General features: G+C 56.7%; 8 protein-coding genes across 8 annotated transcripts in view; 4 read left to right on the top strand and 4 right to left on the bottom strand.

The window, feature by feature from the left end:
* The window catches only part of SPSK_10960 (DNA-directed RNA polymerase II subunit RPB2), a gene marked incomplete at both ends in the record, with an annotated part of 3,859 nt that extends 3,650 nt beyond the window's left edge, over positions 1 to 209 (top strand). The window contains one exon of the mRNA XM_016737181.1: positions 47 to 209. Coding sequence (XP_016587424.1) covers positions 47 to 209 — 163 coding nt within the window. The remainder of the gene's footprint in view (positions 1 to 46) is intronic.
* A 673-nt stretch (positions 210 to 882) lies between these two features.
* Positions 883 to 1,212, bottom strand: SPSK_10085 (cytochrome c oxidase assembly protein; the record flags this gene model as incomplete). The annotated part of the gene is made up of 1 exon (XM_016736642.1): positions 883 to 1,212. One exon carries the CDS (start codon positions 1,210 to 1,212, stop codon positions 883 to 885), a length of 330 nt encoding a protein of 109 aa, XP_016587423.1.
* A 736-nt stretch (positions 1,213 to 1,948) lies between these two features.
* SPSK_09856 (V-type H+-transporting ATPase subunit G) lies at positions 1,949 to 2,564 on the top strand (the record flags this gene model as incomplete). Its single annotated transcript, XM_016736424.1, has 3 exons — positions 1,949 to 2,162; positions 2,232 to 2,332; positions 2,403 to 2,564. 3 exons carry the CDS (start codon positions 1,949 to 1,951, stop codon positions 2,562 to 2,564), a joined length of 477 nt encoding a protein of 158 aa, XP_016587422.1.
* Positions 2,565 to 2,842: 278 nt separating this feature from the next.
* SPSK_08710 (beta-catenin-like protein 1) lies at positions 2,843 to 5,041 on the bottom strand (the record flags this gene model as incomplete). Its single annotated transcript, XM_016735298.1, has 3 exons — positions 2,843 to 4,827; positions 4,910 to 4,958; positions 5,015 to 5,041. 3 exons carry the CDS (start codon positions 5,039 to 5,041, stop codon positions 2,843 to 2,845), a joined length of 2,061 nt encoding a protein of 686 aa, XP_016587421.1.
* A 570-nt stretch (positions 5,042 to 5,611) lies between these two features.
* Positions 5,612 to 6,399, top strand: SPSK_09733 (phosphoglycerate mutase; the record flags this gene model as incomplete). Its single annotated transcript, XM_016736303.1, has 2 exons — positions 5,612 to 5,623; positions 5,740 to 6,399. 2 exons carry the CDS (start codon positions 5,612 to 5,614, stop codon positions 6,397 to 6,399), a joined length of 672 nt encoding a protein of 223 aa, XP_016587420.1.
* A 351-nt stretch (positions 6,400 to 6,750) lies between these two features.
* SPSK_09115 (acid phosphatase) lies at positions 6,751 to 8,313 on the bottom strand (the record flags this gene model as incomplete). Its single annotated transcript, XM_016735694.1, has 2 exons — positions 6,751 to 8,149; positions 8,174 to 8,313. The coding sequence occupies 2 exons, from the start codon at positions 8,311 to 8,313 to the stop codon at positions 6,751 to 6,753; spliced, it is 1,539 nt and encodes a 512-aa protein (XP_016587419.1).
* A 389-nt stretch (positions 8,314 to 8,702) lies between these two features.
* On the bottom strand, positions 8,703 to 9,041 carry SPSK_10077 (uncharacterized protein; the record flags this gene model as incomplete). Its single annotated transcript, XM_016736634.1, has 2 exons — positions 8,703 to 8,893; positions 8,930 to 9,041. 2 exons carry the CDS (start codon positions 9,039 to 9,041, stop codon positions 8,703 to 8,705), a joined length of 303 nt encoding a protein of 100 aa, XP_016587418.1.
* A 1,374-nt stretch (positions 9,042 to 10,415) lies between these two features.
* Positions 10,416 to 10,820, top strand: SPSK_10015 (uncharacterized protein; the record flags this gene model as incomplete). The annotated part of the gene is made up of 1 exon (XM_016736578.1): positions 10,416 to 10,820. One exon carries the CDS (start codon positions 10,416 to 10,418, stop codon positions 10,818 to 10,820), a length of 405 nt encoding a protein of 134 aa, XP_016587417.1.
* Between the last annotated feature and the right edge of the window lie 80 nt (positions 10,821 to 10,900).

The raw sequence follows: 10,900 nt of genomic DNA, 5'->3' as shown, positions 1-10,900 counted from the left end.
TCCCCTTCCTCCTATCATCCTTTACAAGAGTATGCTGACCGTCTAGAAACCTCACGAAACAATCGTTCGAGTGCCGGCCGTGCAAGAACAAGACGCGCATTGCGCAGGTGCAGATCCCCTACGCGGCCAAGCTGCTGTTCCAGGAGCTGGCATCGATGAACATTGCCGCGCGCATGTTTACCGACCGGTCGGGCGTGTCGATTCGTTGAGAAGCGCCGGCATGCGAAGCGCAGCAAACGTGACAAAGGTGCATGATATCACGCTGCGTCGTCTCATGCTGTCTTGTCTGGGGGGGGGGGTCAAAATGACATGCGGAAAAATTGCAATACCTTGTAGAATGCCTTTCCGATCTGCTGTTTTCTTCTTGCTTTGCTTTACTTGTCATTTCTGCCCTTTATCCCTCTTCTTTTTTTCTCACCTACTCTTCCCCCTTTTCGTTTTTATCCTCTTACTACAGCATTGACTGGATGGCGTTGCAATTTTTGTTCTTTCTTTTTACTTTTATTTGGTCGGAAGGGCAGGGAGTTGATATGTAAAAAAGAAGATAGGTTGGCGATTCACAGAAATATGCAAATGCGAAAGTGCAATATAGGTGATACTTACCATCTTGTGGCGATGCACTCAAAGAAGCATAACACAGCTTATAACAAACAACACACCGACATATTATGACATGTTCTAACAGGCATGTTCATCTTTACCGTAAAATATCAAAACTTTTGGAGATGTCTATCTGTTTCTATAGTGCGTTCAAAAAGCCCGTGATAAATGTCCAACCGCAACGCCAGTATATCGTACATTTCGTCATCCCATCGCACCCATTGAGTCCTTTTTTGGGTATCAACCACTTTCATTACACGACGCAACACCCCTCTCCTCGTCCTATGCCCCCTTTCCTTTCTCTTTTGCCTCTGCTGCGTCTGCCGCGGCAATGGCATCGTGCACCGACTGCTCCTGTTTGTACTGGAGCTCGAGTGCCCGCTGCATGTCAAAGTCCAGCTGCCGCTCCTGCTTGATGCGCTGCTGCTCCATGTCGCGCACGACACCTTGGTGCATGGCCTGTCCAGTTAGTGGCGGTCTTCTGGCATGTCCTGTTCGCATCGACGACGGTCTTACAGTCTTCTCGGCTTCTTGCTGGAAGTGGACAAAGGCCACAGTCGAGGCGGCAAAGAGGGACGTGCCCAGCAGCGTGAGCTTGGAAGCACGGGACATGTTTACCGCGCGGTGGACGGCTGTATGCAAAACGCCGTCGTTGTGGTGTGTCGACGTTGAAAAACAGGTGATTCGATGAAAAGCTTCAAAACCAAAGACCGCCAAACCCGCCAAAGACCGCTAAAAGCCGTTTCTGCGGGCACTGTTGCGCTGGCTCCATAGCTCTTCCCGTCTCTTTACACCCCCTCCAAATTCTGCCGCTTCTGACCGCCCGAAACGAGAGTGTGCAATGGCGTTTGTTGGTGGCCCGCCTGCTCCTGCCCTTTGTCCATGCTGTAGCAAGCTTCCACTTCTGGATCAAATAGGCAACTCCAATCTGCCCTTCTGTTATTTCAACATCCAACATCCAACATCCACTTCCGACGACCAACGATCAGCGTCAACCTCAGGACTGCCACGACGCAATTGATCCTCTCCTCAACAACAAGTAATCACACTCATACGACCATCTGTTAGCACCACACCACAGTCGCACCCTGGCCGATAGCTCTCCTCAACAGCTACCTCGACGCTCATCGATTCTCCCTCCGTCAAGACCGAAGATGGTGCGCAGCCTCTCCCTTCTTCCGTTGACGACGACTGCATGGCCGTGTTCCATTGGTCAGCGTCTTGTTGTGTCGTTTCAACCTTGCTAACAGGCCTCCGGCGACAGTCCGCCCAGAACTCCACAGGCATTCAGACCCTGCTCGAGGTATGACCCGCCCTGGTTCTCTTGTCCTGCTCGACGATTCATGCGATGGAGATGCGTTCTTTTATGCAATCAGAGTGCATATATGAAGATGGTCCATGGACAACCACTGACGACATTGTTCCCGAACTTCTAGGCCGAGCAAAAAGCCGCCCAGATTGTGCAGAAAGGTGCGTGATTTTGGCTGCCCAGGGACTTTCCTTTTTATGGCGAGACGACGAGGTCAGCAAGCTAACATCGTCTTCTTGTGCAGCGCGCGAGTGTATGTTTCGGACAGCAGCTGCCAGCAACCTCCCACTCCTCGTATTCCACCACTAACAACCACACACAGTCCGGACAAAGCGCGTAAGAGAGGCCCGCGACGAGGCCCGGAAAGAGATTGACGAGTACAAGGCCCAGAAGGAGGCCGAGTTCAAGAAGTTTGAGGCCGAGGTACGTCCAGTTCCTGTGTTGTTGTTCCGTATCCTATGCTATGGTGCGAGTGCTATCTCTAACCGTCTAGCACACCCAAGGAAACAAGGCGGCCGAGGAGGAGGCCAGCCGCGAGGCCGAGGCCAAGATCCAGGAGATCAAGGCCGCCGGCAAGAAGAGCCAGGACAAGGTCGTCAAGGACCTGCTGACTGCCGTCCTCAGCGCCAACCCCGTGCCGCCGTCCAAGGCATAGAGGGGCGGCGACCATGTGCAGTTACGTCGAGGGAGGGTGTCGGTAGATGCCGCTTGTCTTTGTTTATTGCTTTGTGTTCTTATTTTGCATATCCTATTTCGTTCTACATTCGTCTCATGGAGAAGGACAGATATTGTTCGACAGCCACTGCCACTGCTGCACTCGACCTGGCCGTGAGCTTCCATTTTGCATAGTTGTTCATTAAACCGATCCATCTTTCCAATGCTGTGCCACTGTGTCCCTAGATGCATGCGCTGTCCGTCTTGCTCGCCTCCCACCTACAGACACCCCAGCAAGGCCGTCAGCATCTCTTGCAAATCCTTGCCCTCGGGCGTCCGAAGATCCAGCTCGTCTCGCCGCTCCTGGAGCGACGTCCGCAGCACGGCAAATGCATCGTCCTTGCCGCCTGCTGCCGACAAGAGCGACCGGATCTTCTCTTGCGCGCCGTCGTCTTCGGCCACCAGCCACGCCAGGATAATGTCGAGCGTCTGCAGCGTAAACAGGCCCGCCTCCAGCCGCAGCGACAACCGCTCGGCGTCCGCCAGTGCCTTGCGCTCGTCCTCGGTCGCGTCGGCCTCGGCCGTGTACGTCGGCTCGCGTCCGGGCACGGCCAGCGCGCGGTCCACGGCGTCCACCCTGGTCGCGTACACCGCCCGCAGCGACAGCAGCTGGTCGACCTTCTCGTAGTCCTTTTCGACAAACTTGGCCAGCAGGCGGATGCGCTCGGGCGTGTCGGCGGGTAGAAGACGCAGCATCGCTGCGAAGATGGCCAGCAGGTGCTCCGCCATGGGCCCGGCATGCAGCCGGCTCTCCTTTTCCGTGTCCTTTTTGCTCTTCTTTTTCTTGTTCTTGCTGTGCTTGGCGTCCTCCTCGACCTTCATAAACAGCGTAAATGTCGGCTTGAGCCCGCCGGCGTCGACCAGCGTGCGGCAGACATCGCCGGCGTGCAGGCCGCTGGTGGCGTGGTCCAGCAGCTTCAGCGCGGGCGCACGGCTCTTGTGGCCCTCCTTGAGCATCAGCAGGCACAGCTCGACGCCCTCGGCCTCGACGAACTTGGCCTTGCCCTTGTGTGGCGGTGGGTCGTCCGACGTCGACCTGGGCTTGGATTTTGCTTGCGCTTGTGCTCGGGCATCGTCGTCGTCCACGGCCGCCTCGCCCACCAGGTACGTCAGCGCCTCAAACAGGTCCGCCATGTACTCCTCCTCGTTGCCGCGCTCGGGGTCGCGCCGGCGGTAGGCGGCCACGAGCTGCAGCAGAATGTCGACCGCGTCCAGGTCCACCAGCCGCTGGCAGTTGGCCGGCGACCGGTACGCCAGCGTCACCAGGGTCTCGGCCGCGTACTGCTTGTTTTGGCTGACCGTCTCCGTGTCGTTCTCGTTGCGCTGCACCCGCTGCAGCAGCCACTGGAGAAGCGCGGTATGGCGGCCCAAGGCGTCCGCCGCGCGCGTCGCCCGCAACGAGCACAGGTTCTCGGCAATGCCCAGCGCATAGTACACGCCGTTGCGGTCCACGCCGTCCGTGTCGACGGCCGGGTCCTCGTTGAGCCGCGCCAGGTTCGACACCAGCAGCCCCACCAGGTCTGCGTCCAGCAGCGCGTCGACCAGCGCAGTCCACTGCTCGTCCGTTGCGTCCACGTCCTCGTCCGTCAGCTCGCCGAGAATCTCAATCGCCGAGATGGCAATGTCCGTGTTGTCGTGCGCCAGCAGGCCCACGAGGCTGGCCGCGGTGCCGAGGCGCGCAAACTCCGGGTACAGCGCCGGGTGCTCGCCCAGGATCGACAGCGCCTTGATGTCGGCGTCGAGGTCGGCCTCGCTGGCGATAAAGCGCGTGGGGTCCGACGCATACCGCGCGCGCAGTTCGGCGTTGCGGTTGATGCGCTTTTCAAAGTTGAGCGCCGTCCGGCGCAGCCAGGCCGCGTCAAACGCCTCTGGCCCATCGGCGACGCCTGTTTCGCCCTGCTTCCGGCCTCCCTTGATCGCCCCTCCTGGCCCGTCTGCCCCGTTCTGGTCCCGGCCCTCGACGTAGTCTAGAATGCTCGCCTCAGCCCTTGTGATGCCGCCGCCAAAGAAACGGCCCTCCTCGTCGTCGCCATCGCCATCGTCCTCAGGAGGCGCTGCCGGACCGTAGTCGTCGCCGTTGCCGTCCTCGCCATCGGGTGGCAGCGACGGGCCGGCTTCAACGTCACCGGTGTCGTCGTCGACGCGCGCATGGCGCGAGCTGCTGCCGCCATTGGGTGTGAGCTTGACCGATTTATAGATTTCGTCTGCGAGACAACGCGTGTTAGTGAATGACAAGATTACTACCCCTAGCGTCATCATGGAGGAGGACAGCGGTTCGGAACATACTGGGATCGCGGACAGGCTCAAACTTGCGTTTGCTTGGAACGCCCGATTTCTGGCGACAGTTAGCAAGACAGACATACACAGTCGTGGTATGCATTAAGGGACTACCTTGAAGAGCTCGTCGATGCTCGTCATCGTGACAACCGGATGCGTGGGTGGGCCAAGTAGCGGGCGCAATTGAGAGTCGTTCACTTTGAAGTCGCAAAAAGTGTACAGATCGAAAGCAGAGCTTCTGGCCAGGGCCACTTTGAAGTGAGCTTGGCAGCCGCTCTGGACCTTTTATTGCTACATTACTGGTGTACATGTACTTGCAGGCCTCGCCCCGGCGTCCCCACTAAAATGTTTTTAGTGGGTGCTGGGTGGGCGCAGTTTGCGGTAGGACGGCTCGGCGGACACGACAATCGCGCTTGCCTGCCCCGAGACGGCGTCGATGCCCCCAAAACCGAGTCGTGCCTAACCGGCAGGAGCCAACGGCCGCCTCTTCAGGGTAGGAGCGAAGAGGTCGAACCTGCTTAGCGTACAAATACTATGACGAGGCCTCCGTACTTTGAAATTGCATCAAGACCATCTGCCCGTCTGTCAGCCTCGCTGCTTCACCAGTGGTTGAGCATTTAAAGAAGCCTCGGTCCCCCGCCTTTTCCCATACTATGGTAGTACACCTTGACTTCGCTCTCCAGTACCACCACCGCCCTCACCTGCGTCAACATGCCGCCGACCGTAATTCTTATCCGCCATGCCCAGGCCCTTCACAATGTTGCAGATACGTATTCAACCCATTCGTTCTCTGCTGCGTCACTCGTTCACACAGCTAACGTATCCAACGCGACTATCAGCTGCATGATCCGTCTCTCTCGGAGCTCGGCTTCGAGCAGTGCAAAAAGCTGCGCGAGGTCCTGCGCACCACCCTGCCGGGCCGCCTCGACCCGGATCTGGTCCTCGTCAGTCCGATGACCCGCACCCTCCAGACCGCCATGGCCTCGCTGGATTGGCTGCAGGCCAACGGCGTGCCCTTTGAGGCTCACGCCGGCTGGCAGGAGACCACGGACCACCCCTGCGACGTGGGCTCCGAGATCGACCAGGTGGCCCAGCAGTTCCCGCAGGTCGACTTTTCGCACGTCGATCCCATCTTCCCCGAAAAGACGACACCCCAGGCGCTGCTCTATGCCTACAACCGGCAGGCCCTCGTGACGCGGGCGCAGACCGTCCTGGCCGAGCTGTATGCGCGGCCCGAAAAGGTCGTGGCCGTGGTGTCGCACTCGGCGTTTTTGAGCAAAGCCGTGAGCGGCAGCTTGTATGCCAATGCCGATTTCCGCATTTTTTCCTTCAAGGCGCCCGTTGCGGCCGACTCCAAAGAGGCACGGAGCCCAGAACACCCGGACCTGCCACCACTCGTGTACCAGCTGCACGAGTGGGACGAGACACGGAACGGCCACGGCGGAATGGGCTGGAGCGAGGACCGTATCCGCAGCATTGGCGATGAGCTGGTAGATTGATCACGGAGATGATAGACAGGCGGTTTTGCTTTGTGTTATGTGCAACTGTGTACATTATATCATGACTAACTAGCATTTGTGGTTTGCCTACTATATACAAGACATTAGATCGCTTTACATCGCATCCAATGGCAATCTCGCCCCAATGTCATTTTTTGGTCATTTTGGTCATTGCATCATGCCTTGTTGGCAACACACCGTTTGCCAGGTTGCCTACATTTATTTCGTTAGATCCTCACTTCCAGAGCCATAGACCACAAAAAGACCAAGAAAAGAAAGAACAGAAACAAAACAAGAAAAAACAAGAAAAAAAAACACAACAGCATCACCTCTCACTCAACACCACCCAACTCACTGCAAAACAAACTGCTCCGCATGCTCCTTGTACAGCACAGAGCTGTCCAACACCCGGCCCGTCGACGACTGGTAGAAATCAATCTTGAGGTGCTTGCTGTCCTGGAACGTAATGGACGCATACGAAAAGTCGTCGGCGTACGCAAACACGTTCGTCGAGTAGTTGGCGCCCACCGCGCTCAGGCCCTCGACGTTGCCCGGACCGCCCGCCACAATGTACACGGGGCTCTTGGGGTTCTGCATCCCCGCCGGATCCGCCACGCTGTTGTTGACCGGCAGGAAGCGCTGCGAGTTGTGCACGTGGCCGAAAATGCCCACGTCCACGCCGTACTTGTAAAAGAGCGGCTCAAACGCCTTCTGACACGGCGAGCAGATGTTGCCGCTGCCGCCCGTCGAGTACCAAGGGCGGTGGCCGCCGACAACAACCCACGGCGTGACGGTGCGGTCGACGGACGCCAGGTCGGCCTCGAGGAACGCCAGCTGCTGCCCGAGCGAGCCAAAGGGACCGGCGCCGAGGTGCGCGCTGCCGCTCTGGCTGTCGGGCGCATTGGGGAAATCCGTCTCGGTGTCAATCATCACGACGTGCACCATGCCGTACTCGAACGAGTACCAGAACGGCGGGTTGGCCAGCTGGCGCGCCGTGTTGGCCGAGATCTTGGCGTCGCTGTTGGACGATGTCGAGGCAAACGCCGACGGCATCGTGCGGCCGAAGCGGTTCATGAAATCCGTAAAGTTGTGCTGCCCGGACGGGCACAGGGCCGACGTGTATGGGATCTCCTGGCAGGCGGCCTCATGGTTACCGGGGGACGCCAGGTACGGCTTGCGGGCGGCAATGGGGGCCAGCTGGTTGTAAAACTCCTCGAGAATGGCCTCGTACGCCTGGTGGCTGTCAAGGATGTTGGCGGCATTGTAGACCCAGTCGTCGGCATACGCCAGGTCGCCCGGATGGATGATGAACTCGTAGTCATTGATGGTCTCGGCGAGGGCACCAATGGTCGTGTGGTTGAGCGAGGGCTGGATAGTCGGAATGGTGTCGCGCTTGGACATGTCCATGCCGATCGTGTAGCCGTCCACACCGTACACGCCGAGGTCGATGACAATGTTCATCTGGAACGGCGTGGTGTCGCCGGGCAGGCGAGGGCTCAAGAAGTGCTCGACGGTCGAGTTGGTCGACACGATCTTGTAGTAGTAGGTGGTCGCCGGCGTGAGGCCAGTCAGGGACGCGGCGTTGGAGTAGGTGCGCGCCGTGTCGTACGTGACAGACGTACCGCAAGCCTGCGAGGTGAGCTTGTCGGGCGAGGTGCCGTAGTTGACGCAGGGCTTGTCGAGCTGCTCAAAGGTGTTCCAGCCAACAGACATGGCTGCATTGTTAGTCGGCGTTCCGTCCCACTCATATCTTGCATTTTAACAACATCCGTACGTACAGTTAGCACCATTGACGGCAATGCGCTGCTGCACCGGCGTCGTCTTGTCTGACGGGGTGGGCGGGAAGTTGGCAGCGCGGGCACACGCGGCGAGGACCGACAGGCCCCATGCGGCCGACGGGATGTTGCAGACCATGGTGAGATACGATGCTGCGATTGTGTCAGCACACCGCGATTCGGGAAACAGCAAGCACAAAATTGAATACACGATGGAACAAATAACCATAATGAGCAGGAAACGAGAAGGCTAATACGAAAGCAATAAAGACAACAGCAAGCCAATACTTACTGTATATAAGCTGGATGAGACGCAAGGATGTCTTGTCCGTTCTCGGGTCGTATTATCTGCACTGACGGACGATCTCTCAGATTCAGCCCATCAAGGAGGTGGACGTCATCCAGACTTTATCCTTCCCCAAATCTACCTGCTGTCTGTTCACCATCTGGTAGAGCACACCAGAGGGCCACTTCCATTCCGAAATCCTCCACGGCGGTTCGCGAAAGTAGCTGTCGGGATACCCCGTGCTATGGCTTTTGCAACCCTCCAAGGGTCTTCTCCGAGCCTCCGTAAACAAAAGAGAGGCGTAGCGTGGTTGTCTTTCCCTCTTCGTTCATTCGACCGCCCTGGTCTAAGTGCTGCGAGTGGCCCATTGGCGTATTTAGTGGAACTTGGTCGCAAGATCGGCCTTTCCTGTACCTGATTGGGTTGGCCAGGTCTGGAAAGAACATCGGTTGTCGACAGGGGGACAAACCGTGTCGCCGCGTGCCAGCCCATCCATGCCCCCCTGGTCTTTTGCCCCCAACAGCTGGAGCTAACGTCGACCATGTGCTGTCGATGATTGGGCGACGGTCTCGAAGAGACATCTTTTTAATGCCCAGTACATTCGTAAATGGAGGCACGGTTTAAATCCAAGGAGAAAGTGTCCACCTGATGCGCAGCGAGCGATGCATGTGAAAATCAAGTGATCCCCCACGCTAAAGGCGAAATAGAAGGAGCAAAAAGAGCCCAAACGAGGATAAAAGTGAACAAAATCAGGGCAAAATGCAGAAAAGGCGAGAACGACGGTGACGCCAGGTATGAAGAGGTGAGGGAAATATAGCGGCCAGTTCAACAATAAACGATCAGTTCCAAATAGTGTAGACAGACGACACCCGAATGAAAACGTGGTCGGACAAGAACACCACACTTTGCCACGCATTTGACCTATGAACGTTGCCGTGTGCCACAGTTAGTCTGGTGACAAAGGTGGCGAGTCGTTCAGGCACATTGTCGTGTAAGTCGAGTGTGAGCTAGCCGACCAAAGAAGCTTTTTGGTGCTCGGCACCTGCATCCTTCCTATGCGCGTACAGCCCAATGAAACAGCTGCAGTTTGTCAGTTTCGTTACTCGCATTTCTTGCCTTACTTTGCCCTGCCTTGCATTTTCTGCTGGCTGATTCGGTCGCCGTTTTGGGGATGATTTCCCGCAACCTGCTTGGAAGTGACATGCCTGGTCGATTGAGGCTTTTGGCGTCGTTTTCCAGTCTAGGTTTACTTCACCACGCCGTAGAAGCGTACATCAAAGGTCTTTGACATGTGTATGTCGGCATGCCGAGGACGACACGGACAGTGTGGCGGGTGTGCGATGTAGGGTCCAGGTAACATGCAGCCAGATCGCGACAACGACACCGCCGTCGACGGAAGAAAAAAAAAATAACCCCTGCGCCGGAGGCGTCTGAACGGAAGAAAATTAAAAACAATTCAATCCTACAAGGCCAGAATGTCTGCCAATGCCGCACGTTTCTCAATGCGGAGACCGACGCCTTGCAGCAATAGAAGAGAGGGCAGAGACCAAGGGTCGCTTTGCTTCACAAGAACCGCCAGATCCCATCGGCAATGCATGTCCAGCAGAGATGCAACGGTACATCGCCTTCTGATTTTGCTGGTTGGCCGCTACCATGTGGGTCGATGATATGTCGTACAGCCGACGAGGTCGAGCTGGAGCCGTGATCCTTGCCGTTGGCTTGCGCGTTCAGATGATTAGGTCGTCTTCTGGGGCAGACGCTGTGTAAATACTATTTACGGAGTAAGGGACTCCACCCCGTCAGATCTGCAACAACCTGTTAGTTATGCCTCCGACTACTTCGATTGAGATATATCTTCCGTGTAGAGTTACACTGGGAAGCGACACTGCATACTTGTACCTGTGCATCTTCTCTGTTTTGCAAGCACATTTGGAGCTCGGTGACGACACTGGGAAATGTGCCATAGATTCAAGTCCAGGTGGCTGACGTGCATCGGCGCAAACGCTATTAGAGACGCAAAGATTATTGAGCGGAACACATTCTATTCGGGAGCTGCCGTCGTCAGAACGCGGGGCCGGTACTTCGTAAGGACCGGTGAATCTGGAAATGTCGGCATCAAGGGCGTGGGCAAATGTTGGTATGTGATTGCTGCAAAAGATGAAAGGAAGAAAAGGAGAGATGGAGAGGACCGACGGCTTGACATGCGTAAGGATCGTGCCTTCTTTGACGGAATCTCAATGTCCAAAACGGAAGGCGCAAAAAGCACCTTCCTCGAAAACTACTTCCGGCTAGAACGGAAAGAACGTTCACGAGATGCATATGCACGGACAGAAGGCAGCTTCCTTGAAAGGAAGGACTAAGCTTTGGCTGGCTGAACGGGCCAACGAGTTCTGCTATTCCTGTGCCCACAACATAGTAAACGAGGGGATTCTGTAGAAGT

The sequence above is a fragment of the Sporothrix schenckii genome (genome assembly GCF_000961545.1).
Source record: "Sporothrix schenckii 1099-18 chromosome Unknown Cont44, whole genome shotgun sequence".
NCBI classification, from domain to species: Eukaryota; Fungi; Ascomycota; class Sordariomycetes; order Ophiostomatales; family Ophiostomataceae; genus Sporothrix; species Sporothrix schenckii.
Note: the sequence above shows the minus strand (reverse complement) of the source record. Positions and strands in the feature narration are given on the sequence as shown.